Genomic DNA, 26,583 nt, shown 5'->3' with positions numbered 1-26,583 from the left:
CGAACGAAATTCCGACGATACGAGAGCAGAGATTTGCCGTCCGCGCCTCCACCGCCGAAACGCCTGCGAAATTCGTATTCTCGAATTCCGTCGCTCCTTCGCTCACTTATCTATATCGTGTATATCGTCACGTTGATTCAGTCGATATCTTTTTCTTTTTCTCCGATGCGACATCTTCCCGGTAATGTGCGATGCGCTCGTTGAACGGGAGAAAGTACGAATACTCTCCTCGGGGCTAACAGCGTGCAGCAGCGTGAAGAGCGATTGTCCCCGTCGTGAAGAGGGGCTCTCTGTTGCTTTCGCTCTTTTCGCCACTCGAGCGTAAAGTCCGATTTTCGTTCTTGTTTCGCCGCTTTTACCAGGATTTCCATATCGCTCGCTCGCTCGCGTCGAAATATGAAAGCTGGACAATCAATTTGTTCGGCTAGGCAAGTCGAGCATCGGATTCTCGACCGCGCTCTCGCGAGAGAATTCGAGCTGGAGCCGCGAGTCCGCTTCCGCGTCGGGCCATTGATCTTCCGACCGAATCGATAATTATGCGGTTGTTACCGCTCCCGACGTATCAATTAGACAGAAAGATAATTAATTAGAAATTTATCTTGTTAATTCTAATTAATGACTCTTGTTAATGCGAAAGTCGATTGTTCGGCCGTCGTGCTCATGTATTTTCCCAAAGAAAAAGATTAAACCGTTCAAATTGTCGGGCGCCACGGAAGAATTATCATCTAATCACACTGAGAGAGAGAGAGAGAGAGAGAGAGAGAGAGAGAGAGCTCTGAAAGGAAACGAAAAAATTGTTATCCGGTGGGTACTACGAACGAATCTAAATTCTTTCATTTGGGTAGAATAGGCGATTGCTTTTTTGTTTAAAAGCGAAGGCCTTGAGAACCGAGTATATTTTTCCATTTGCAAAACATTTTCTCTCTTAGTATAAGAAATACCTTACTAGTACCCACCGAATAGATATCTTCTGCTTTTTAGCTATTTCTTTTCTCTCAGCATGCGGTTGAGGATCCTCGCCGAGATGAATGCGTGACGGAGCGACACTTGGTCGCTCGTCCCGCAATGACCAGCGTTTCTTCGGCGGGCTTTCCACCGTCGGAAATGGTCTTTGACGAGAATGATTATCGTATCGTCGCTGAGCTTTACGATAAACGGCCGAGCGTACGTGCGCAAGATAATAGCGTGTAATCAGAAGGTATACTCACGCTAAACAGCTTCGGTCTTGCACGCAAATGTCCGTTTGCAGACGGAGAAAGAGTGAGCGCGCGCGCGCGCGCGCGAGAGAGAGAGAGAGAGAGAAAGAAAGAGAGAAAGAAACAGAAAGAACAAAGAATCATTACGACTGGCCGAGCGAGGCAAGACAGCGGCGAACGTAACGATAGCAGATCGAGGCGCGCACACACACACACACACACACACACACATACACGGAGATTTATTATCATCGTCATCGTTATTATTATCAAATACATTAATGGGGTATTAAAAATAAAGGGACGGGCGCGACCGTCCCGGAAGAGAGCTCAGTATGTACACGAATAAAGTGAGTATTTGTCATCGCGCCGCCGCACGGGCGCGTCCAGGAGGGAGCGCGATATGCCGTGCTCGCCTGGCGCGGACGACGCTCGCGTTAAAGTAATCGGAAAGTGCGTCCACACTTCGTAGGAACTCTGTTTCCGCCGAGGTAGCCCGCCGCTCGTCTCTCGTCCTCAAGGTCACGGCGACGGGGCGACGTCGGAGGCGACGTGTGGATCGTCGTCGGGGGAGTCATCAAGATACGACGCACTTTTCCGCGTCCTTCTGCGCCTGGTTTGACGACGACGAGGACGCGGGCGCGCGTTTCCTCGCGCACGCCACCGCATCGTTCGGCACGTAGGAGATCCTGACGCCGCCGTAGGCTCGCCGGGGCGGCAGCGCGTAAGCCGCGGCTTCGTCCGAACTGCTGGACGAGCTGCACGTTGAACAGCAGCTCTCCACGTCGTCGTCCTCGCCGTCCATCCTCGACCTAGAGGTACCCGCCGTACCTGCAAAGATACGTCTCGCGTGAGGATCGCGTTGGCGGATTTCGAGTTTCTCGCTTCATCGGACATTCAGTAATTATCGGGGACGATCGTGAGCTAAGGACCTTGACATCTTCTGGAGAGAGTGGAAACACTTGGACGAGATGGCAGATGTTTGAGTTGAAAACTGAGAGAGTCAATGAAGTCATAAATCAGCTACTTGCGCGAAGAAACTCGGCGAATTTAAGTTTCACATTTAACCGGGAATCCTGAGATTATCGGACATGTCCGAGATGGAAGCTTGAAATCTTTCTCGAAATGAGCAAATATACTTCGACGACGTCGGATTATCGCCACGGACTACGTTGTTAATTACAAGAATAATCACGACAGACGTCCGAGTTGCGGAAAATTGAGAGGTAGAAAAAATCTCAACCTCACAGTTATGAATCGTTAAAATTCTCAATGGTGTTATCTCGACGTTAATCGTGCGTAGTAATCGTCGAAATTACGTGCTCAAAATCTGGGAGGAAGTTTCGCTGACGGAAGCTCGTGTGTACTTTGCATCAGAGGATCTTCCGATGTGCACCTTCTTCGGTAAGGTGCATATTTTCCTGCGACCTCGCGCGTTTCACATGTCGCAACGGTACACGAGTCATGACACCAGTCATGACAAGAGCAGACACGGCGAGCGTGGACGCGCGCTGCGCGGCGTCCCGAGAAGAATGGCGTTTGCTTCACGTTCGTACGTCGATTTCGCCCGAGATACGGCCGCCCGGAGAAGCCGGAATTTCGGCGGCCGGCATGCCGTCGCGTCGCCGACATCTCGCGCGGCGGCGCGCGTGTACTACAATGTAGTGCGCTCGCGCCTCGGACTTCACACCTCTCCCTCAAGGCGGCGCGCCCGGCTTCAAGGGGACGCCGCGCAACATTGTCGGCGAGCCCGCTCCCTGTCAGACGATTCGCCGCTCGTCGATTTCTCCGCGTAGAAAGGTCGTAGCGACGTGCAACAAAATGCATTCGAAAGCTGAGGGCCGCCCCCCCGCTCCCGATGACGGGGGGCAACCGTCTCTCAATGTTCTCCATTAACTTGGCTGTCAATCGATGTATCGTTGGATCGAATTTCCACTCATCTTTGTATCCGACTCTTAAAGCCACCATTTTTTCATCCATATTTCTCAATCTAACCGGTCAATTAAGATCCACCGACTCGTTCAGCTGGAGATAAATCCACGACGAGGAGTACGAAGATTTCCTTTCCGATACGAACGAACGAGATGAAACGTTTATAAGAGTGAATTCAATTTTTCATTTAATTTTTCTTCGTCCTTAAAAATCTTTAAAAATGTTCTCGTTGTTCTGCTCCTTGTACCTTGACAGTGTATGAGTATACAAAAATTTATTATTTTCCAGTCTATTGTCCTAAAGCGGAAAAGTCCTCGCGCTACTAATATCGCCGTAGAAACACCGTTCTGAGACGATTACGGGCGTAAGCATAACAAACGTCCGATTGTTTGTGAATAATAGACTGGATGACTGGATGAGTTCTTGGCCAATGGCTGTTGCAACATCCGGCTATTCTCTAAACGGGTCTGTTGTCTACCAAACACCCGAAGACACGCTCTCGCATTTTCAGCTGTTACCAAACAAAAGCTCGTTACGCACCCCAGGTCGACGTGCTGGCGACCTCGTCGGGCTGCAGGCTCCTCGATCGGGACACGTTCGTCCTCGTCAACGACACAGGCGGTGGGGAGGGCGACGACGACGAGTTCCGGTCGTTCGGGGCCGGGGGCGGGAGGGGCATGCGCGACGACGCGCCGTGATCGTTGACGTCCAGGTCCCCTTGGAATCGCACGCGTCGCGACGTCGGCGTCGGCGGATCCGTCTGGCTGGTTCCGATGGGATTGACCGGCGACGTCGCCGTCTCCTGCGCCAGCACACCGGCGGTCGACGTCGACGCTGACGCTCCCGACGACGGCCGCGGGGGCGGCGGCAGTTCCGGCATGCTCGACGCGTGGGAAGGTGTGCAGTTCTGAACGCATCTGAGAGGCTCTCGGTCCCGCGCCTGCATCAGCCTGCAACGCAATCGCGATACGCGCTGTTAACGCGTCCACTGTTACGCTTGGGTGTGTTAGCACCCAGTGAGGTTCTCCCCGACTTCAAGGCTGCTGCGTGTGTGCTCGGCGCGTTGAATGAAACGTCGCAACTTGCGCAACCTTGTGAACTTACGAGATCCCCGGATATTCAAGCATATCTTGCTGACGAGGGCTCGGTAAAGACTCGACAAAGTCCCGGTGAAGGGGCTCCAGCCATCTGGAGCTTGGTAATTATATCGATTGAGAACAATGCTTTCGCTTCCTTTTTTACCCCTTGCCCTTTTATACGTGATCGTATTTTATTCCGGTTTGATGTCTAGATAGATGCTTCAATACCTGAATATACTAGTCAGCATATTTTTTGACAGTTTCCCGCGATTCTGACGTATTTTACTCCATCTATACTTTACATAGGAGAGAATGGGACAAATGGAGAGAGAGAGAGAGAGAGAGAGAGAGACAGGTGACAAATACGACTCGAGACAGTGAAATCGTAAAACGCACCTTCCCAATTCGGAGCGGTTATCGTCGGGGTTTAGAGAGCCACGTTCCTGCAGCAATCTCTCAAGGTTCCGTTCCAGGAGCACCCTGTCGAGGCCACTGGGTCTGGAGCCGCTAGTGGGGAAGCCTTCCACGACGAACTCTGGGCTCAGAGTACTCTGAGTGGGCGTCGTCGCTAAGGACGCGGAAACCTGCTGATGCTTTCTGCTCATCCGAGGCGAACTCCTAGGTGATCCGAGAGTGTGTCTCGAACCTGGAGGAGGGGGCGGTGGAGGAGGTGGTGGTGGACTCGACGAACCCTCGCTCGTAGCCACCGCTTGCCTCCTACCAGTCCTGCAACAAGTTCAGCTGGAGTTGATCGCGCATCGCTCGTTGAGGGGAAAATAACGAAGAGAGGGACAGAATTGAATTCTCTTCCGCTCAAAGAGACATTTTCTATTCTGACGTGTATCGTGCTTCTTTTCAAACGTTCTTCCCAAACGCGTGCACTTAGCTATCCCCTTTAAACATGTTGGCTTGTTAGTGACTTTTAAACGATTCTCCAAACGCGTACTTCTTGCTACTCGTTCGTTTTGATTTGATCGACGACGATCTCTTATGTAGTTCACCTCGTGCCCTGAGATCACAATAGACTCAATCTGCTATCTCCTGAGAGAACAATAATTGCTAAGCCTCGTTCTCTGCATCTCTCGCTCGACTTTATCAAACGAGCCCGACGAAGAGAGGCTGCTAATTATTTCCCATCCCGGATTCACCGATCTTCTCGCGGCAATTAAAAGTGCGATAAAATTTACATTCCACATTCGGGCCCGCTGCTGAACGAGGTCGTTATGTATATAAGCCAAATTTAAATTTAATCGCAGGTGCCTCATTAACAAGTCTTTATGCACGTAAGTGGTTCGACGCCTCGGTGATTTCATTAGCGATACGAACTCGAATACAGGCGGAATCGCCTATAAAGGACACACCGTGTGAGCCGCTGTCATTATCACACACGTGTGACTGTATCTTTTCGTCAATTATAATCTGCGATAAATCCGTCCCTCTCTCTCTCTCTCTCTCTCTCTCTCTCTCTCTCTTTCTCTCTCACTCACACACACACTTATCAAAATCCAGGTACTTATCCCGGATTTCCTTATGCGTTTCAACGCGGACTCGGACGCAACGTTCTCTCGATTCTCACCGAAATGACGAGCTCGCTGTAAACAGCGTGACGTCTCTCAGGCAAATGGAATTATTCATACAACTACTCTCTTCCGCTCGTCAAAGCAGCCATTGATCACCCGTGAGACGCGAAGCGAAAAGAGAGAGAGAGAGAGAGAGAGAAAGAGAGAAAGAGAGAGAGAGAGAGAGAGAGAGAGAGTCACGGCCGCGGTGTTCCGCGAACTTCAATCTCGGTTTCGCCGATCTCCCCCTCTCAGTCCAGTTCCGCCTCCGCCGAGAGAAGATGAGCCGGCCGCGCGTCGATGATTTATCGCCAGGCGTAATCGTTTCTCGAGCGCGACTTCTCCCCGCGAACTCGGAAGCGGCACGCGCGGCGTTCTTCGCCGTGTAATCGCCAGCCGGCTGCGGTCTCCCCCGTGCACGAATCTCGACGACCCCCGCGCGTCCTGCGCCGGCAGGAGAGGACAATGAGGCACCCCCGTGACCCCGCGTGACGCGCGCACGCGAGAGAGGTATGCGGCTGCTGGATACCTGAGGAAAGAAGGCGGTGGCGGTGGCGGGCCGGCGGAGGAGTCACTTGGTGTTGTCGGCGGCTCACCCTTGCTGCACGCTATGCTGCAGTAAATGGCTCCTCGGCGTGGCAAAAATGGCCGGCCCAGAAGGGATGTGCGACACGTTGCGCAACTGAAGCATGACTCGGTCGCGTGCCAATGTTGACCTTCGTGCGACATTTGACCCTGGTCGACTCCTATCGGCTCGCCGCAGCTATCGCAGTACTCGGCGAATGACGCATCGAAGCAGCGCAAGCAGTAAGGTCGTCCCTCCCTCATAACGTATCTCTGGCCGCCGAGCTGCGGGCAGAAGGAGCACGCGCGCACCGTGCGTGAGAATTTATGAGAGGCGGCGAGAGGAGACGGCTCATTTTTCGGCCGAAGTTCTCGAAGAACGACGCTGCGACGCTGCGCAGATGATGTCACCTCTCGTCCCTCGTCTCATATTTATTAAGTGTAGCCGCGCACATTCATATTTATATCGTCTAAAGTAAGTGACGTCTCAACCTCGGCCTGACTCTTGGCCAGCCGCGGCCATCTTGATGATCCTCAGGGAGGAAGGAAATGCAAGCACAAAATTCCTGCGGAATATGCTCGGATAGAAAACATTAATAAATCTGTAATAATAATATAAATAATACATATAATAAAACGGCAATCTTAATGAAGATATAAATAAAAGATATGAATAAAGATACAAATGAAATATGTAATACGGATAAAATATGTAAATATAAATAAAATAGAATAAGAAACGGCACTCGCAAGCTGCGAAGTAAGTCGTCTCATTTCCTTCTTTCCCCTTGCTCCGATAAACGATAGATAACCGTAAAATTTGTGTGACAGAATTATGCGAGGAGATTATGCAAGTCGCGTTAATTTCGCGGCAATCCTTCCCGATTGTCGGAGGGTGAGAGGGGCGCGTGTTCGGGCTGTTTCACAGACCCGCTCGATCGGTGCTCCATCATTGCGTTTCGTCGCGTATCTTGCCAGGAATTTGCGCAATCTCCCGCTCTCTGACGTCGTCGAGATCAAGAGGTACCCGCGGTACCCGCGGAGTAGCCAAGAGTCTAATGTCGGGGGGCCGAGAGGGCGCGAGGGGGCTGTGCGATTTAAGATTAGCGGAATGGGGATAGCGGCGGGGGGGGAGAGGGAGGTGGGGAAAAAAAGGAAATGACGAAACGATCAGCGCGTAGTGACTCGGTTTACGAGCGCGTAACAATTAAAAGCGCCGCTCCATCAGGAGGCCGCGGCGCGGCGCGGCGCGAATGTGTGCAGTTAGAAGGCGCGACGCGGCGGCAACACGGAGCCGCGCGGCGATAATAGTACTTTACCGGTGACCGGTTATTCACTGGAGCGTGCACTCTATATATACAGCGGATCTCTGATAAACCGCAGGGTTCTTGGCGTTCCCTGGTCGCGCGCGATCGGGAAACGATCCCACCGCGCCGGAGCCGAGCCGCCGCCGCCGAGCGGCGAATCACACGGAATAAATTAGAGCCGGGAGAGAGAGAAGAAACCCCGCGCTTTTCTCGAACGCGCGAGCGCGCGCGCGCGCGTCGGGTTTCCTCCCCGCGCCTACATATTCATAAGTTCACCACCGCGAGGTGTGCGTGTTCCTCCTCGAGCGCGCACCGGAGGCGCGTGATACGCGCGGCGCGACGTTATCTAACTCGGAAGACATATCTGGAGATAGAGTCGGCCGGCGAGAAATTACGAATCGCTACGTAGCTGTAAATTTGATAGCGACGTAATCGTTAGCTCGCCGTTGCTTCTCTCTCTCGCGCCGACAGATACGCGCGCGCGCGCGCGCGGATACCGCTACGCAGAAACGTAGATCCGCCGTCGCGCGTGAAGGGGGGAGAGTGGGCTGATAAAAAGTCGATATATTTTACATGGATTTATGAACCCGCTTCGCCGCCGCCGCCGTGCGAGAAAACGGAAGCTGCGTTACTCGCCGTTAGATCGCGCGCGCTCGCATTCGCAGGATTCGCAGGACACGTCCGAGGATGGTGTTCTCTTTCGCACGCCGAGGAAAATTGAAAGCACAGAGAATAGATTGAGATTAATTAATAGAAGAATATATGTTTGTTATATCAAATTCCCGAGGATGGATGTTATTTTTCTCGCAACATGTCGGCGCGCATGCCTGCGCGAATGTTGCGCTTTTCTAGCGGAAGGTCGCAAGGCTCTTTTAGTTAAAATCGGAAATACGGAAAGGTATAGGACGGTGAGAGGTCAATCGTGTGTTTATTGAAAATATTTTTTGGTAGATATTTTGGTGAGATATTTTTTAACAACTTGCAACTTCTTTCTGGACTCTGGCTCTCTTCTCACCGTGTCTCGCGTCCGTGTATTTTTTGCTGTTACATAACAATTCTGAGCGAGCCGTAATTTCGGCAGGATTCAGCGAAGCTCCTCTTACACTCTTTCCCGGGGAGAGATCGCTTCGTAATCACACAGCCCCGACCGATTTTCGCCCTTCTAAGCGACTCGACCGCGGGCATTTACCGCGGCAAGCTCAACGGAAGAGCCGCGACCGAGCCGAGGGATCGTTTCTCGGAAGGAGGGAAGGGATCGTGTAATTAGGGGACCGGCTTCATCGATGGTTATCGTTATCGTCGTGCGAATCTCGAGGCTGTTTTCGTCGAGACACTCACGTCAGTGTTGCTTTTGTGTTGGAATATTCGCAGCAGAATCGCGCTGCTCTTTCTGAAATCCGAATATCCGTACTAGAACGCCAGAGAGTCCAGCCTTACCTGGACTCCCTCCACCCTCCCCCCCTGTCGCCTCGCACTCCACAGACGTCCTTACCTGTCGATCGCATTCCAGACAAGCGAAGTGACGCATGTGCCATGCCCTGCCTTCGGCTTCGGTACACTCGTCGGCGAGAATGATTTCGTCGCATGCGCAACACCGTGGCTTGAGAGTCTCGGCGTGATGCCGACCGCAGTATAGCCTGCCATCTCTCCAGAAGTAGATCAGGTCCACGAGTAGTTGACGACATACGCAGCAGACGAAGCAGGCGGGATGCCAAAGTGCCGCGGGACCAGAGCGGCTGGCAGTGATCGCCATCTCGCCCGCCGCAATTGGCCTTCCACACTCTCGACATCCCGCGCCGTGCGGACGCTCGAGCTGGCTCGCGTGGCCGCGGCCTAAGGCTTCGCGTTTCCGCTGCGCTGCGAACACCCGTAGCTCGCGCTTCTCCTCCTCGCTCAGGCCGCTGCAGTATCGCGCCTCGTTGTCGTGCGGCGGTAGCTGCTGCAGCAGTTGCTTCACCCGCTCCCGCTCGCCGGCGCTACCCGCGTACGGGATCTTGTCCTCGGGTAGTGCGCTGAAGTACAGGTGCACCTGCGGGAACACGTGAGCGCGGAATTAGGCGAGAGGAATTGGCCGCGCGTGTTTGTGCGACGAACGATGCGCGGCGCGTCGATTCCGCTCACTGTCGGCCTCCGTTCCTCGGCTCCTCCGTTCCAAAGTTCCTCGACGGTGAGACACGCTTGCTGCGCGACGCGAAGGAGTCCAAGGATTCACACCTTGGCGGGAAAGCGGAAGGCAGGAAGGCAGCTTCCTCTCTCTCTCTCTCTCTCTCTTTCTCTCTCGCTCTCTCTCGCTCGCTCTCTCTCTCTCTCTCTCTCTCTGTCTCTCTCTCTCACGAGAGAAGAGAGACCTTCCTGCCTTCTGCTTTTCTGCCAAGATGTGAATTCTCCCCGAGACGAGTGTTTTCACGGCGGCGAAGCGACAGGCAAACTTTTACGAAGATCCAGCTTTAATAGCTGACAGCGAGACTGCGAGAGCACACGGAGAAGCAAGACAAGCAGCAAGACTCCTGCAGTAAGGAAATTTACCTGGTTCAATCTATAGTTTTCGAGTCACAAGGGGAATGGTCGCCAGTTTCTTGTCGATTTGTGCTCACCGCTTACTGAAGGTTTATTGTTCACTTTTTTGTGTATTTCTTCCCTGTCGCCGCGAGCGTCTTCTCGATGTATTTCGTGGCGCGACCAACGTGTTAAGAATCAAATACTTAGGTACACACATAGAGTGAGACGGACACACACGAATGTACGTTCTGCCTTGATGAGAGGAAAAGACTCCGGATCGCAAACACGGAAGAATACGAAGAAGACGATGACGCTTCGAGTTGCGCGAATAGGAGAAACATGCGAATCTACGATGAGAAGATGAAAACAGTCACGATGAGTTGTGCTTATTTCGCCGTTGGAAGCGACTCGAGTGTTTACCGTATTTTAAGGATGATAATGCTCTAGCTTTCTCTCTCTCTCTCTCTCTCTCTCTTCCTTTCTTTAACTCTCCGTCCGGAGTGTCTCGATGCGCGTATCGACGGGATGGTCAATACGAATGGCTCCAAAGTAATGTCTTCCTTTCTCTTTAGTTCCAAGGAGATCCTGCCGAGGACTTCAGCACGACGCAAAATATCTTGATTGGAGTTTCGAATTCTTTTTAGTCTTGTATCTCTAAGTGTTTATATACTTCGATCGTCAGATACTGCGGACTTCCGGATACTAAGCTGCGGTCTTTTATCCCCTTTATCCTACTCTAAACATATTTGTCCGTCGCGAAGAATACACACGGGTGATGTTTCGTAAGGAACACGAATACAGAGCGAAAATAACACATGTGGTCGGCAGATTGAAAGTCAAACGATGGATTATATAAATCGAAACTGGGAAGCGGAGATAACGATCGTGCGTTGAGACCGCGATGAACACGGAGGAACGTTCTCACGTGCCACTTTACGATAAAAAGATATAGAGAAGACCACACGTCGAGTACAACAATTCAGCTATCAAGATCTTCCGAAGAAGGACGTTGCCGAGTTCAAGTTATCGATAGGTTCGAAACTACGAGCCATGTTTGTGCACGTCGTGATCGCTCCGCCGAATTAGGCTACGCTTCTCAAGAGATCGCACGGCGTAAGCCTTTAAGGGGATCTCGGAGGATCAGATTACTGAAAAAATCGTGCTCGTTTTTGATAATGATTTTGTGATGAACTGAATAAATGTGCAAGAATGAAAATTTTTGATATATTTACATAACATATGAAGAGTAGAAAAATTTTGTTCATTAACAAATACTCGTATAAATATACGTCCACTTAAATTTGAAACGCGTTTTTCTCGAAATTTTATCGATTGTATCGATTTGAAATTTTAAAGCAATAATATTTGCTCATGTGGCTCTCAGGTGAACCATGGACAACTCCGTCAAAATATTTCATTTCAAGGTATTAATTTTTTTATCGTAAGAGAACTGAAAAATTTGAATTTTTTCCTAACAATAGCTGCCATTTTGTTAATTTTGTTCGATTTTTTTTGCTCCAGTGGTTCACCGAATAATGATAAGCCTCTTCAAGATTTCTAGCTAAAATTCGCTCTGGATCGGACCACCGAGAGCCGAGATATTACTGCAAAAACGATAACTTGAACGAAAAAAGGAGAGTATATTTCAGCCATGTATATCGTATATTTATACGAGTATTTGTCAATAAACAAAATTTTTCTACTCTTCATATGCTGTATAACTATATCTAACATTTTCGTTCTTGCACATTTATTCAGTTGGTCACAAAATATTCACAAAAACAAGCACGATTTTTCAGCAATCTGACCCTCCAGTCCCCTTCAATCAGTCCCTCACAACGGAAGAGCCGCACACGTTAAACTCGTGAAAACTTAGCTGGCAGCAGGTTGAAGTCTTCTTGGAGAGAAGACGTTGCCAAGATATCGACAGATGCGGAACCGAGAGTCGTGTTTCACACATACGCGCGCCTTCTCGTCTCAATTACGTCCCGGGAGGGGACCAAGTGTTCGTCTTTAATAACTATCGAGTAATTGAAGGGACGTCCCCGATGCCGAGGACGAAAGTGCACTTACTAAGTCACCGAGCATCATGCGTAATGCATCGAGACGTGCACGCGCGGATACGCGAGATCGAGCTTGAAAAGCGCGAGCTTCGCTCGTACGCGTCGCTCGCTCGCTCGCTCGCTCGCTCGCGCGCGCGCGCGCGCGCGGAGGAATTATCACGATCAGGGCCGGTTTTGTGTGCGCATGTATCAACGTCGATTATCTCTGTAACTGATGCTTCAGCTGATAAGCTGATATTCTTTTCCAGATCGCACCGGCGCCTACGATATCGACGGAGGGCGACCGTCAGCTCCCCCTCCCCCCCCCCGCGCGGCTGACGTTATAACCGATGGCCGTCGAAGCCCGCCTATAACCGCGTCGCAAAATTAGATGAGTATCGAGACAGCCACTGTCGACGTACTCAGAAACGGGTCTCGCGAGAGAACGCTGATATATGCGCTCTCGCCGGCTAAAGGAAATAAGGGAGGCACGAGAGAGAGAGAGAGAGAGAGAGAGAGAGAGAGAGAAAGCGCATCAAAGTGCGCAGTTTTACCGCGACGACGTCGCGAGTGATGAGCGCGCGACACCTGGCTCGTCGTCGTCGAGCACAGACATTTCCATAAGAATAACCCGCGGAGAGTGAAACCGTTCAACCTATCCCGGCTCAATATCCATTGGAATTTGCGCATAATCGAGTTTCTGCATAATCTAGCGGTAAATTTCTCCGCGCACCTCGCGCTTTACGAGCGGCGACGGCCGATGCGCCGCGCGAAGTATCGGCCACTTGTGCGTACGCACGCTTCAAGCGTCTTCTCTCTCTCTCTCTCTCTCTCTCTCTCTCTCTCTCTCTGTCGTCTCCCCTTCGCTCCTCTCGTATTTTTTCTGCGTCGTGACGGAAATCGCGACATGCCCGGGAAAGTTATCGATCGCATAATTAATCATTTCAGATAATCGCGATCATAAACGTTATATTTTATTATTCTACGTTATAGCATGCTATTATGAAACGTTGTATTTATGCGACGAACGTTACAAAAATTGATATGTATACACTTTAGAAAAAAATATATGAAGTTAAATAAAATATATCTCGGCGAATGAGAGAGTGTAATATTCACACACAGGTATATTAATATAGAAAAGCAGTTACGTATGTGGATACGTTGCATAAAACTTTCATCGATGCGTAGCATGCTATTATGAATATTGTATTTATGCGACGAACGTTACAACAAGAATTGATATGTATATATATTAGAAAAAAATATATGAAGTTGAATAAAAAATATCTCGGCGAATGAGAGAGTGTAATATTCACACACACGCACACACACACACACACACACACACACACAGGTATCAATACGCAAACGCAATTATTTATCTATGTGGATACGTGGATACATAAAATTTTCATCGATGGAAATATGATGGAAGAGCCGATAATATGCCTTCGAATATTACGCGAAGAACTAAACTGCATGCGGATTTTTTGTTCATCAGGATTAGCTCAGGCAGCTGTGAAGTAGGTATCGATAACTTTCGGTGCTTCCGTGTATGCGCGCGCGTGTGTGTGTGTGTGTGTGTGTATGTATGCGCGCGTGTGTGTACGTGTGAAAAACGAGTGAGTATCGCCTCGAGGACTATCACGCTCCACGCGCGAAAGAATTGTCGCGGCTCGGAGATGCCGGGCCTCGTGGTGGTGTTTGTGCGAAGACGCGAATTGACGCGGCCGCCACCGCGCGAGGCACAAGCGCGAAAAGCTTGTTGCGCAGGATTAGCGTCCCCCTTCGGAGAACGCCAAGTCATAATATATAATGCGCGTTAGACGTAATGACACTTAAAATGAGTAAAGAAAACGCGCGCTCGCGCGGGACAGGCTGCGGACGGGACGCGAAAGCGGCGGGGATACGAGCGAGAGGAGGATGCAGGAGGGAAGAGAGAGAGAGAGAGAGAGAAGAGAGAAGCGGATTTGCGCAGCGCGAGTCGAAATAAACGACGACGTTTGCGTTCAGCGCGCAAAGGCCGAGGACTCTATTCCGCGGCGCGTCGACGCGAGCGCGCTCCGACCAATTAAAGGACGAGAGACGGCCTGCGTTAGTCGGCTCTTTCGGCGAGGATAGCTCGCCGACGATATCTTGCGCGTTTAATTAAATCAAATGATTTCGTTCGGGACGCTCCGCGCGAGGAATATATGTCGCCGATGAATGCCTCCTCCCGGCAGTGTCACCAGAGGACGGAGTCCTCCGAGTGGAACAACAGGCTTGCCTCCTCTTTACGTCCGGAATAAAGCCTTAAGCAGCCGCAAGAGCGATGGCACCACACGGCGTAATTAATATATTTCACGATACGAGACGCATCTCCCCCAGAGAGAGAGAGAGAGAGAGAGAGAGAGAGAGAGAGAGAGAGGAAGAGGTAGAGGAGGAGGAAGACAATGGCGAAATGCCACATTCGTCGTGTTGTCCGGGTCCTTTTTCGGGTGAACTCCTCGATTACGCTTTATCATCGCATCCAGCTCGGCGGGGAGGAAGAAAAAGAGAGAAAGAGAGAGAGGGAGGGGGAGAGAGAGAGAGAGGAAGCTTTCACCGACACGGCGCATGATGACTCACTGCGCCGTCGTCGTTCACGACGCTAATCGTCGCGGCGATCTGAGAGCGGGCTCCTCGCCGGTTGCTGGTACACATCCCGGTGAGACGAATCGCAGGGCATTACGTGCGTGTGTGACAGCGAAAGGGCCCCTCCCTGCCCTTCCCGCTACCTTCTCGCTTTCTCTCTGTCTCTCGTCCTTTTCCTTCCTCTCCTTCTTTCCTTCTCACCTGGTCGGGCCTGAGTCCGGGCGGCACCCAGGTATACTCCTCGAGCGCGCAGCCGCTGTCGTCGTCGCTCTGCGAATGCCTCTGGTGGTGCATCAGAGCCTCCTGCAGCGCCAGGCCGGCCGGGGCAGCTTGCACCGGGCTCTTGAACGGCTCCTGGTGAGGCGCGCCGCCGGCGCCGCTCGGGAACGCCATGGCCATCGCCATCGGCGGGCCCGGGCCCAGGCCGAGTCCCGAGGGACCTCCCGCCTCCGTTGAGGTCCGCTGGTGCTCCTCCCGCGGGCACCTGCAGCTCCTGCACACCTTCCTGCAAACGGACAACATCGCGTTCGTCAGCACGTCACGTGGCAGGTTTCTTTCAGTTCGGATGATTAATGTCTAGATCCTTCTTAATCACGTTGTCGTGTTCTTTTCGAGGTCCTTGCGACCTCGCTTCTCTTAGAACCCCCTTAGGACCCCCTGGAGGGGTCGCCAGGTATTTACGTAAGATGTATCTTTTTGGCATATACGAGGAAATTGTTTTTTTCTTTTTTTCTGAATAACGTAACATCGCGTAAAAGTGAGATATACGCGCATATCGAAGGAATCGAGATCTATAAATTAGAAATCGCGCTAATTAATGCTTTGGTCGGATGCTTCTTACGACGATTATAATCGACGAGGATTATTGGCTCGCAGATTATTTCAGTCGACCAGGGTCTTTTCGAATCGATCGACACTCAATACCGCCGCGAGAACGGTGACGAGCAGCGCTTCGTCGCGCGCATGTATTGCGATAAATTAGCTAATTGAATTTAAAGGAATTGGGACATACGGAGAATATATTCGACGTGAGATAAATCTGTACTCGGTGGAGGTTGTTGAAAGCAGTTAGAAATAATAAATGAGAGAGAGTTTTCGCGGGTAACGCTCTTGGGGGCATCGCGCGATTGATTTTCCGCTCGCGTGCTTCCCTAATTATAAACTCGCGAGAATAAACTCGAGGAATTCTATCCGTGTGCCGAATACGAAGTGCTCTTGCGATAAATCAGTTGCTCAAGCTTGGAAATCAGGGCATGTTCGACCGGAGTCCGGCAAGTCTACATTTTGCTGAGATCTGCTAAGAGCAGATGTAGAATATGAGAGACTTTCACGGATGGAGGCTCTCGGAGGATTGATCTCTCTCTCTCTCTCCTCCGCATTTTTCCTTTTGCCACAGCCTCGCTCGGGAAATGTTATTTGCTCTACGAAATCTTTCTGCGCCGTTTACGCGCAGCGTGCGACGTATGCGGGGAGAAAACTGGACGTAATAACGAGAGCGAGAGAGAGAGAGAGAACACGACGCATGACTAAATAGAATAAGCCGGCGCGCCTGACCACGATAGCTTCGGCGATTTCTTCTCTCTCCTCGCTTCGATAAGCCGGGATGTTTCAATTTAAAATTCCGCGGCCCGAACACGCGAGGAAATCGCGTGCGCGCGCGCTGTTCCAGATGTTCCGGATCAACGAGCGCCAAGTATCCATCGAAACGTTCGAGCGAAATCGATCGATGCCTCGCGACGCGAGCTTGTACCGTAAGCACCGAGTGATTTTTGATTAATGGGACTTCCGCTGCGCGCACTGCGCGATAACGATGCCGTTCACCAGCGCGGCGGACACGTGGAGACTTTAGACGGGAAATTGCGCCTCGGATGGGTCTACGTGAAAGTAGACGATTCGGTGAGAATACATCGTAAGATACCGACGCTTCTCCATTTCCCGAAGTCCTCGAATCTCCTCGGCCTCGAGAGCCCCAAACTAGAGCTTTCAAAATCGCTCGCTCGAAATTGCGTTCCCTCGTGGAAAATTCCACCTTGCCTCTTTCATGCATGTTTCCGGCCAGCCAGCCAGTAATCGTTTATCGACGAGAGAGGAGGACGTCTCCGCGAAGAGAGACGGATTCGAAGATAGATCTGTGGAAGCCAGCAGCAGCCCGAAGTGCGCATTTCGTGAGAAACTCCGAGACCATCTTCGTTCACGGGAAAAAGCATAACCGCACACGAGAAAGAGAGAAAGAGTCACAGAAATATTTTCACGAGCACTTCCCGGGGTGTTTTACTCCCCCCCCCTCCCCCGCCCCCCAAATGGCGACACCTCGGTGTCGTCGATGGTCCAGCAAACAATTTTTCTTCTATTACCCAGCTTCTTCTACCCAGCGAACGAGAAGAGGAACGGGGGGGTGCCAACTTCACAGACTTATCTCGGTTCCGCTGGAGCGACGGGGCTCGCACAGGGGGTGTTAGCGGAAAATTCGCAAATGTACCCCCCTCCCCCCATGCATATCACGCACGCACGCGCAGAGAGACCGACTCCTTTCTCACTCACATTCCTGGCTGAGCGTTCGGCCTCCTCCGGACACACCGTACACTTTCCTAACGCGACAGCGACGGCGCCGGCGGAGGAGCACGGGGGAGATTTACGCGCGGCCACGGATGGGAACACATTCCTCGTCGGCGAGGAGGCAACTTACTCCGAAGAACAGCCGGCCACATCGTAAGCCGAATGCACGGAGCCGCACTCGGCTACGCGGCCGCATTCCGCGTCTCCCGCGGCACGGGAGACGCGGTGGTCGGCCGCGAAACTGGTCCCGTCGTCATGGGCGCCCTTCAGGAACTCCACGCACTTCTCCGTCGGGCTGGCTCGCGAGGCCGCCAACGGCGAGCAGCCGACCACCGCGGCGACCACGTCGTCGACGTCGTCGACGTCGTTGGCGTCATCGTCGTCGCGGTTCCTCAGGAACGCGTCGAGGTAGTGCTCGTCGGCGGCCGGCAGCTCGTAGACGAGCCCGGCTGGCGTCCAGGCTGCCTCGAGGTCCCGAGGCCGCGTCGCCCCGAGGTCCTCGTCGTTCGGGCTGCCGCCGGCCTTCTGGCTGTCGTTCCTCCTGCCGTAGAGCTTGCGCAGGTACGCCTCCTGGTGGCTCCTGGTAGCCCAACAGCCACCTTGCCACCATCGCTTGGAGCCGAGCACGGCCGTGCGTCTCCTCCGCGCTAAGCTCGACATGCTTCCTCCTCGTCCTCCTGCGCGCACCGGTCAGGACCGCGAGCACGAGCACGAGCGCGACGACGACGGCGACGGCGGCGGCGGCCAACGGGCAACAACATCCGGACCCGACGCGGACGGTCGTCGTTAAGATCGACTCCACCGGCGTCTCTCTCTCTCGCTCTCTCTCTCTCTCGCGTCTCCGCCCCGAGCCGACGGTAATAATCGCCGAGAGTGGCGAGACCTTCTAGTCTGAGGAGGGCGTCGACGGGGTCCTTTCCTCGCGCTCGCTTTCCTTCCTCCTCGCTATATTATGTCCGTTTTCGCGGTCGTCCGTCCTCCAGCGAAAGCTAATAAGGCGACGCTGTACGGCTCGCTCCAGGGCAACCGGGCTTTTTGTTGACGCAGGAACCCTTCTGCGTGCGAGCGTATTAAAGGCCTATCGCGCCAGGGTGGCTGTGCTGCTCTCCACGGCGTCTGGAGCCGCTCACTTTCCGCTCTTTTCCCGGCGAGAGCTCTCGACGCGGAAACGCGCGGAGAGATCTCTTCCTCCCTCCCTCCTCTCTCTCTCTCTCTCTTGTTCGCACTCAGTCTGTTCCTTCCCGCCGCATGACCTAAGCATTAACTCGCGTTGCTTCTCTCTTCCTCCTTCTTCCGCCGAGCCTCGGCCTGCTTCCTCCCAAGTTCCTCCGAAAGTGTGCACTAGTTCTTCGAGGAAGAACAGCCCGTCGTTCGAACGCGAGTAACGATCTCTTCGAGGACACTCGTTCTCCCGATCTCGGGTCCCCGTGGAGGAGCCGTGAACGAGGGGATACACTTCGCGGAGTTTCCTCCGAGATATGTCCGGCGACGAGTCGAGTGGACCGATCTCGATCGATCGATCGATCGATCGATCGACCGAGCAGGTAGATCCCAGGCGGCAGTCGAGGACTTCTCCCGCGCGACAGCCGCTACTTCATCCCCCGCCGAGCGGGCGCTTCACTTCCCACGATCTTCAGCGAGCACGTTCAGCGACCCGTCGCTTCCCATAAATGCGCGTCCATGAGTCGCGGTAATGATAGAGGCGACTGCGACTCTCGGCCGGGTCCTCCGTAGCAGCTCTGTCCATCATACCTCGAGCCGTCGACGTCGCGCCGCATCCACGCCCGAGGGAGTAGTATTGCGTACGGAACGACGGAGATGCGCGCGCCCGACGCGATGGAGACGTCGGACGGAATAAAGACGTTCCTCTCGGAGCCGACGCGGAGCGGCGTCTAATGCCACGAGCGGGTCTCTCCTCGACGACGGCGGAGCGGTCGTCGCACGGCTCGGAGGACTCAATCGTGCTCCTCGCAGCACGTCATCGTCCTCGTGCGGACGACTCTCGGTCAGAGAGAGAGAGAGAGAGAGAGAGAGAGAGTCCACTTGGCCGCGAGCGGAAACGTCCGGTCTCGCGAATCAAGGACGTTAACGTCAACGCCGGAGACGCCTCGTGGGTCGCAGGAGATCTCCGCTGGACACACAGGTGGCCCGCGGAACAGACGCGTTCCCTGGAGTACGGAGCTCGACTGGCGCTGTGATTGAGTGGCCTCGCGCTGCAGCCGGACGCTGCGGGAAGAACAGAGGACTCAATCGCGAGCCCGCGTCGCGGCATCGCACCGTCGTCGCCGTCGTCTCGCCGACGTCTCGCCGGCAACCTCGAGACCATCACGCCGCTTGTTCACCATGTCTCGCGATTGGCACGCGCTCGCGAACCCGCGGCCTCAGTCTCTCTCTCTCTCTCTCTCTCTCTCTCTCTCTCTCTCTCTCTCTCTCTCTCTCTCTCTCTCTCTCTTTCTCTCTCTCTCAGGCAATAAGGGCGACGGCGAGCCGGCTGCGGGCAGGAGAAGGACGCGACGGAGGGGGCGGTGGGAAGGGGTGATCGGGGAGAACAAGGCGGAAAGGGAGAGGATCGAGTGCGCTCCGGCGAAAGCGGTCGCAGGAGGAGGAAGGGAACTCGAGAGGGGCAGGATCGTGCGGGGAAGAGAGAGAGAGAGAGAGAGAGAGAGAGAGAGAGAGAGAGAGAGAAACAGTGAGAAGACAAGAGAGAGAGGAGAGGAGAGGAGGGAGAGAGAGAGGGAGGGAGGGAGGGAGAGAGAGAGAGAGAGAGAAAGAGAGAGAAACAGAGAAAAAAGGAGGAAGAGACAGAGAGAGGGGGGGTGAAGCGGGCCGGAGGGGTGAGGACCAATCTGTACGTATAACCGGTAGTACAGTGCGGATTAACGTTTTAATATGCGACACCTATCGCGCGGTACAAAGGCGAGCGACGGGCGGCGCGATGCGCGATGGCGCGCGGTGTCAGGAGCTCTCTCGCGCGTCTTCTCTCACTCGGTCGGGTCTTCTCTCACTCCGGCGCGCGCGGCGGAGAGCCGGGCGTGGATGACAGCCGCGGAGGTCGAACGAGGTCGCCCGGCTACGCGAACGATCCTCGTCCGACGACGGTCCTTCGGCGGCGATCAATCGTCGCGAGACGCCGACTCGCGTCCACTTTGCGGCGCGCCACGCCACGCCACGCCACGCCAACACTCGTCCGTGCGGAGCACTCTCTCGACGACGCTCGCCTCCACCGCGACGACCCCGTGGATCGCGACTTCGCCGCGCGCGCGCGCGCTCGCGTGCGGTCGACGTTAGCAGCGGCGCGTTACAACACAATCGGGAAACGCGGCGCGACGGGCGCGAGGACACTCAGAAGCACTCGTACACAAGCACGTCCTGTCCCTCGTTCCACCGGCACGGGGCGTGCTGAGGCCGAGCGGACACTGAGCATACTCTCTGGGACTCTTCGGGCCCCCGTGCGGGACGCGCAGGAGGGGGCAGGCCGGGGCCCGCGAGCGAGTGCCAGCGTGAGGAAGGAGGAACGAGCGAGGAGTCGCGTCGGTGCGTGTAACTCCGACGTTACCAATACCTGCGCGAACTCTCCCTCTCCTTTCTCACTACCACCACGTGTCTGTCTCATTCTCTCTCTCTTTCTGCTCTACCTCCCCCCGCGCTCCCCCCCCTCTCTCTCTCTGTCTGTCTGTCTGTCTGTCTGTTTCTCTCTCGCTCGCTCGCTCGCTGTCCCTCTGTCTCTCCCCCGCTCTTGTTCGTTCTCTCTCTCTCTCTCTCTCTCTCGCTCCTCTCGATATATTTATATTCGTTTCTAATACGTGTGGCGTGTCGGGGCCCGACGCCTCTCGCCGTGGGCCTTCGTGGAGTACGCGAGAACGCGCGGGCCCGGTTCCGCGTGTGCGTGCCGCGACGGGCCTCGGGCCCTCGGGCCGAACGGAGGACGCTCTGCTCTGCTCTGCTCTGCTCTGCTCTGCTCCGCTCCGCTCCGCTCTTTTGCGCAGCTCTCTCGCGAGAAGCCACTTGTATACTTTGGCGACGTCATTCGAAAATACGCCGCGACGAGCCTCGCTCCTTTCCATTGCGATTATCGGCCGCGCCGATTAAAAATGGAGGCGTGTTCGCTAACAGGCTCTCCGGGGAGTGAGATAACTGCAGCTTGTCGCGTTTGCGCTCCTTTAATTGCCGCAGATCGGAAGAGGCAGGTCGATTAACGTAAATTCCCGCACGTTTCTGCCGATTCCTGTGCTAATTGAGATACTACGAATGCAATCGTTAGCTTGTTGCCGACCTTTTAATCTTAATTCCCGCTCACAGACGGTTTCAAAGTGTGCGAAAAAGTGTGGAGTATAAATACTTCAGACACGGCGTACCATTTTCACAGGATGTATCCTACATATACTACATCCTTTACATTTAAATCACATTAAGCGACGCGAAACCCTGAATTTAAAAAAAGATATGAAGTTAATATTTAATAAAATATTAATGTTTTTTTATGTTTAATGTTTAACATTAATAATATTTAATATTAATATTTAATATTTAATGAAATATTTAAAAAGTATTAAGATTGTACCAAATGTAAATTGAGGTTTTAACTAGATTTTGGATTAAAGTTCTTCAATGTTAATTAAGGTTTGTGTGTTAATCCTTCGAGATCCTTCGCTCGTAATCCTTGCCGATGCGAGAACGTCTCGTAACAAGATTCAGTTTTTGTATTGGAGGTTCACAGTTTCTCTCAGAGTCCAGATGCTTCAGCCGAGAGGTCCACACAGTTCTCGGCAGCTTCGTTCTTCAAGTCGCCTTTGACTTCGATAAAAGTACATCTCGCGCGCTGCTCCCGCCCACAAATCTCGAGAAATGAGCACTGTGGATGAACTTTCGCTCGGTTCATCAGTCAAACGTCGCCGGCAGGCTGTCGTTCCCGGCTCCCCGGACGATATCAACGGATAGAGACGGAGATTGGAATTCGAAGACAGCCCACCCAGCTCGAAGCTGCCGCTCGTCGTCCGTTGAATCATCTCATCTCCCTACTTTTACACAAGTCTCACCTGTTCCACCGGCGCCTTGTACCAATCCCTCACACGTATCATCACGATAAGCCCGCTTCCACGTTAACGTCTTTATCTCATGACGCGTACACCAGCGGTGAGCGCTCCTTCTCTCTCTCTCTCTCTCTTTTTCTCTCTTGTTTTTTTTCACAGAATTAGGTGTATCTGTCGGTCGAGTTCAGTAAGCCGTGTCGAATCTTAACGAGCGCTCCCGATAATATTGCGCAGCGGTACAGGTGGGCGCGCCTATGTTTATAATAAATATCGCGCGACTCATTAAGCTTCTTCTCTCCGTAGCGTCATTTTCATCGCGCGATATCATCTATGTGTGTGTGTGTGTGTGTGTGTGTTTATTTGTTGCGTACGTGTCCCCGTTCCCACGGGGCTCGGCCCCGAACAACAAAGTGCCCTGCCTAACCTACCTACCTACCTATCTCTATCTATCCATCTATTCTTCACATGCTCGAACGATCAACAATGCTGAACGTGGGCCACGCTTCTTCTACCTCCCCTCCCTCCGCCCGCCGTTCGGATATCAACATAATCGACTTGTAGAAACGCGAGCACGCGTCTGCGTCGCGGCTGGAGCGACGATTTAGCGGCCGTCCCGATGGCGGTGTCTGTGTAGCCGTGATAGAGGCGTCCCCCATGGAGACGGAGCTGGTCGCGCCTCGAAAAACAGGGGGACCCGACGGACCGTCGAGCTCTCGTCGAATGTGCCCACGTACAATGGGCCCATTCGTGAGGGATATCACGCGGAGAGCCGTCCCCGGGTACGTGCGCGACACGCCTCCTCCGTGACGCTCGCGCGGGCTGGACCCTCCAGGAGGATCGTCGTCCCTTGCTTAAACGGACGTACCTCGAGAGTAGGGTCGCCGGATGTGGACGCTGAGCAATCTCGACAGATTAGCGAAAAAAAGGGGAAAACTGTGGAATGACTGCATGGCGGCTTGCGAAAGCATATTTTTTGAGAGACGCGGAGAAAAGCCAGTCCAGGAGCCGGCATCCTTGTGCAAATCCTTTCTCAAGCTTTGAGACAATATTTTCTTAAATGTTACAGGGATTAAAGATAAATAATGAGAAACGACGTGAGGGACTATGATGCAACGTGGTGAGACGTTTTTGTAAAAACGAACAATGTGCAAGATAAAATCTTTCAATTTGAAATTTACGGCGAGCTGAGGACATCATCGAAGAGGCGGAATTCATCAGCCGTAGCTCTTCCTTTTAGAAATCGACTCTAGCGTCATCAAAATTTCAAATTTGAAAATTATTTCAGTATCCCCCTGCACCGATCCCTCAAAATCCCCCCCGTTTCACGGCGAATAAATAATGATTGAAAAATAATCAATAAATCAGCGATAAATCCCTCCATATACCACACAACCTTCGGCAAAATTCGGCCTTCTTAGGGGGCCTCATGAAAGTATCCCCGATTCCCGATTTTGGTTTCGACCGACAATCGGTTTTCCGGCTTCCGGCCGAGAAATTAAAGAAAAAAAAAAAAAAGAGAGAGAGAGAAAAGGAAAGGTTGTTTCTACGGTCGAACTCTAATGGCTCGTGTCGGCCGCAAGAACTGTCGGCCGCACGCGAGTCGAAGGCGTCTCGTCGGACACACAATGAAGCGGCGAGCCGCGCAAGAACGCGGCCGCGACGGAATGTCACTCGGCGTTAAGTAAGACCCGTATGGGGCAGCGCGCGGACTGCGCGATTCGAACACAAATGCGCGAGCACACGTGCCGCGCACGACGGATCTTATCGGCGGATGTTCAACGTATCGTGCACGATGTGTCTCGAGACGGCGAGCGGGCTCCGGCCGTGCTTTCATTGGCCGTGAAGAACGCGCGCGCCCGCGACAGAGGAAGAGAGACAGGCTGAGCCGCGAGCGCCGTGGGCGTAAATTTTACGGCCGCTTAACCTTCAATTAAGAGCTCGATTTCCCCGCAGAGACAGTTACGATGCGGTGCGGGATAGTCGGCCGAATCCATTCGGAAGCGAGCGAGGCGACGCGCGTGAAACGGACGTGGAGTCGATCCTCCCCAGCGACGCGCTAAACTTTCACGGTTCACGAACTATCTCGCGACACGTGCTCCGCAAAGAAGAAGAGAGAGAAGATAAAAAGGATAGAAGGGAGATAGGAAGAGCGCTGGGCGGAGTATCGTTTAAGCCAAACGGGATTTCATTCAATTAACCGTATATTAAATCCAATCGGAACGCGCCGAGCGGCCTGTCAATGCGCGTTTAATTTATGAACGGAGCCGAAGAGACGCGCAAGAAGATAATGATCCCGGCACACAGTTGCGCGGGGGAGGGGGTGAGGGGGGCTTGTTCTCGCCTCTTTTTGCCCTGGGTTGTACTTCTCAGCGCGTCGTTTCACATTCCTGCATGCGCGCGACACGATTTCTATAAACGACGGCGATCTAATCGTCGGGATTTTACAGCGCCTTCTTAATGACGTCGTCGTCATTCGCGATTCCCCGTGGATCGATGAATTTTTACGATTTTGCTGTCACAACGGGCGACAGGCTTCTCTCTCTCTCTCTCTCTCTGGCCGCACTCGCGTTCTGCTTTCGGCCGTGGAATCGCGAGAGCAGTTTCGAGGAAATCGCGCGCTTAAGGTTCTTCAACGACTCGGGAAACGAGCAGTTGATGAAAGATCGGAGAGAACGCATCCACTGAGTGAAAGTATTCGTGACTTGAAATGCGAGTGTGGTTTCAAAGACGCGTTTCAGCGGTGTCGGACGACACTACCGGGCTTCAAAACGTGACACAAGCAAATTCAACGATATTCTATACTAATAAGGAACATCCGCGAAATGTGTGTCTTCGATTTCGACGAAACTTGGCATACTTGTAGAGCAGCCAAAAATAAGAGACTCATATTTCTTTTCATCGGCAATGGCTCAGGTTTAAGGGGTAAAACTGCTCCTCAAAGTTCCATCCCCTTCGTGCTATCTCTGCGATGATTATTGCAGATAGGAAAAAACTTGTCAGACAAAAATTGCACGGTTTTTTATGTTGTTCAATTTTTGTCTAAAAAGTTTTTTCCTATCTGCAATAATTATCGAGGTAGTATGAAAGGGACGAAACTTTGAGGAGCAGTTTCATCCCTTAAAATCTGAGCTATTGCCGATAAAAAGAAATATGGGTCTTTTTATTTTTGGCTACTCTACAAATATGCCAAGTTTCGTCGAAATCGGAGACACACATACACACACACACACATACACACTTATATTTGTAAGAGAAAAAAATGCTTTGATATCGTGTTTTCATAAATACAATTATTTGCCGAATCTTTCTCAATTTTCGGGCAATCTTCCTCGATGGCGGACTCGATCCCCTCGATCCCTTTATTACGTCATTTCGCGGTTCCGCCACCCAGATCAGCCCGACAGACGGCAAATTCCGCGGCGGCGGTGGCAAGATCCTCCTGGCAGGATCGATTTCCTGCGCGGCTAATCGCGCACTGTTGCCCTCCGACCCAGGCAAATGCGATATCCGGTACCGGGACGAGTGCGTTCATCCAGCGAGTCCGCCTCCAGCGCGTAAGGCTACATTGTAGCGATCGGCATACTTGTTGGGCGGGGGGGGAGCCGCCGCGATAGAGATTGCTATTGCCTCTTCGAGAGAGCAGCGGCCACGGCGTTGCACCGTAACCGAAGCCCGGCCAGTGTCGCACGGCGGAATTGCCGGCTGTTACGCGGATCCGCCAGGGTTCTCAAAGGAGCGGCCACGCGGCGATTTTTCGACGCGCGATCATCGGCGCGAGTCGACCGCCGATCGCCAGCTCGCAGGCGGCACTTCCGCGTCGGCCTGCGGCCGCGTTTCATTCCGCAACGATCGTCCGTCGCGGGACACCGGGCACGATCGCGCGAGAAATTAGCACGAAGACACACACACACATACACAAGCGCGCGGTTGTGACTTTATCGGACGATCGTAGACGAGAGTAGCGGTGTCGGGCGCTCAATTAAAGCCTCCGTTGATCGCAGTAACCGGCAAATCGGTACTCAAAATTGATCGTCATATGTCTATGAATTGTTGAGTTTCGATCCTGGGCAAGTCGATATTTGTCGGTAATATTTTAATATTCTATTAATATTAATATTAATTTTAATATTAATTATTTTTTAATATTTCAATATCGGTAATACTTGTGAATACATTCGTTGATGCATTTGAGTGCGGTGAGCA

The 26,583-nt window shown here is 52.8% G+C and overlaps 1 protein-coding gene and 1 long non-coding RNA gene across 5 annotated transcripts in view; one reads left to right on the top strand and one right to left on the bottom strand.

The window, feature by feature from the left end:
- The window catches only part of LOC112589988 (uncharacterized), a 56,033-nt gene extending 42,562 nt beyond the window's left edge, over nt 1–13,471 (top strand). The window contains exon 3 of the long non-coding RNA XR_003113909.1: nt 12,448–13,471. This is a non-coding gene — a long non-coding RNA (uncharacterized LOC112589988). The remainder of the gene's footprint in view (nt 1–12,447) is intronic.
- The window catches only part of LOC105188468 (protein prickle), a 145,131-nt gene continuing 119,526 nt past the window's right edge, over nt 979–26,583 (bottom strand). Inside the window, exons 1-8 of one of the 4 annotated variants that reach the window (XM_025305255.1) lie at nt 20,336–20,934; nt 17,481–19,576; nt 14,996–15,299; nt 9,130–9,666; nt 6,296–6,615; nt 4,604–4,933; nt 3,669–4,078; nt 979–2,027 (exon numbers count right to left, since the gene is read on the bottom strand). In XM_025305255.1, the coding sequence (XP_025161040.1) occupies nt 1,774–2,027; nt 3,669–4,078; nt 4,604–4,933; nt 6,296–6,615; nt 9,130–9,666; nt 14,996–15,299; nt 17,481–18,010 (2,685 nt within the window). In that variant the 5' untranslated portion in view covers nt 18,011–19,576; nt 20,336–20,934 and the 3' untranslated portion in view covers nt 979–1,773. Of the gene's footprint in view, nt 2,028–3,668; nt 4,079–4,603; nt 4,934–6,295; nt 6,616–9,129; nt 9,667–14,995; nt 15,300–17,480; nt 19,757–20,335; nt 20,935–26,583 lie in introns of those variants that run through there. The other 3 variants (XM_011149948.3, XM_011149949.3, XM_025305256.1) reach the window with 3 other exon arrangements.

Source organism: Harpegnathos saltator, unplaced genomic scaffold, assembly GCF_003227715.2.
Source record: "Harpegnathos saltator strain DR-91 unplaced genomic scaffold, Hsal_v8.6 scaffold684, whole genome shotgun sequence".
NCBI lineage: Eukaryota > Metazoa > Arthropoda > Insecta > Hymenoptera > Formicidae > Harpegnathos > Harpegnathos saltator.
This window is presented reverse-complemented; position numbering and strand designations above follow the sequence as displayed.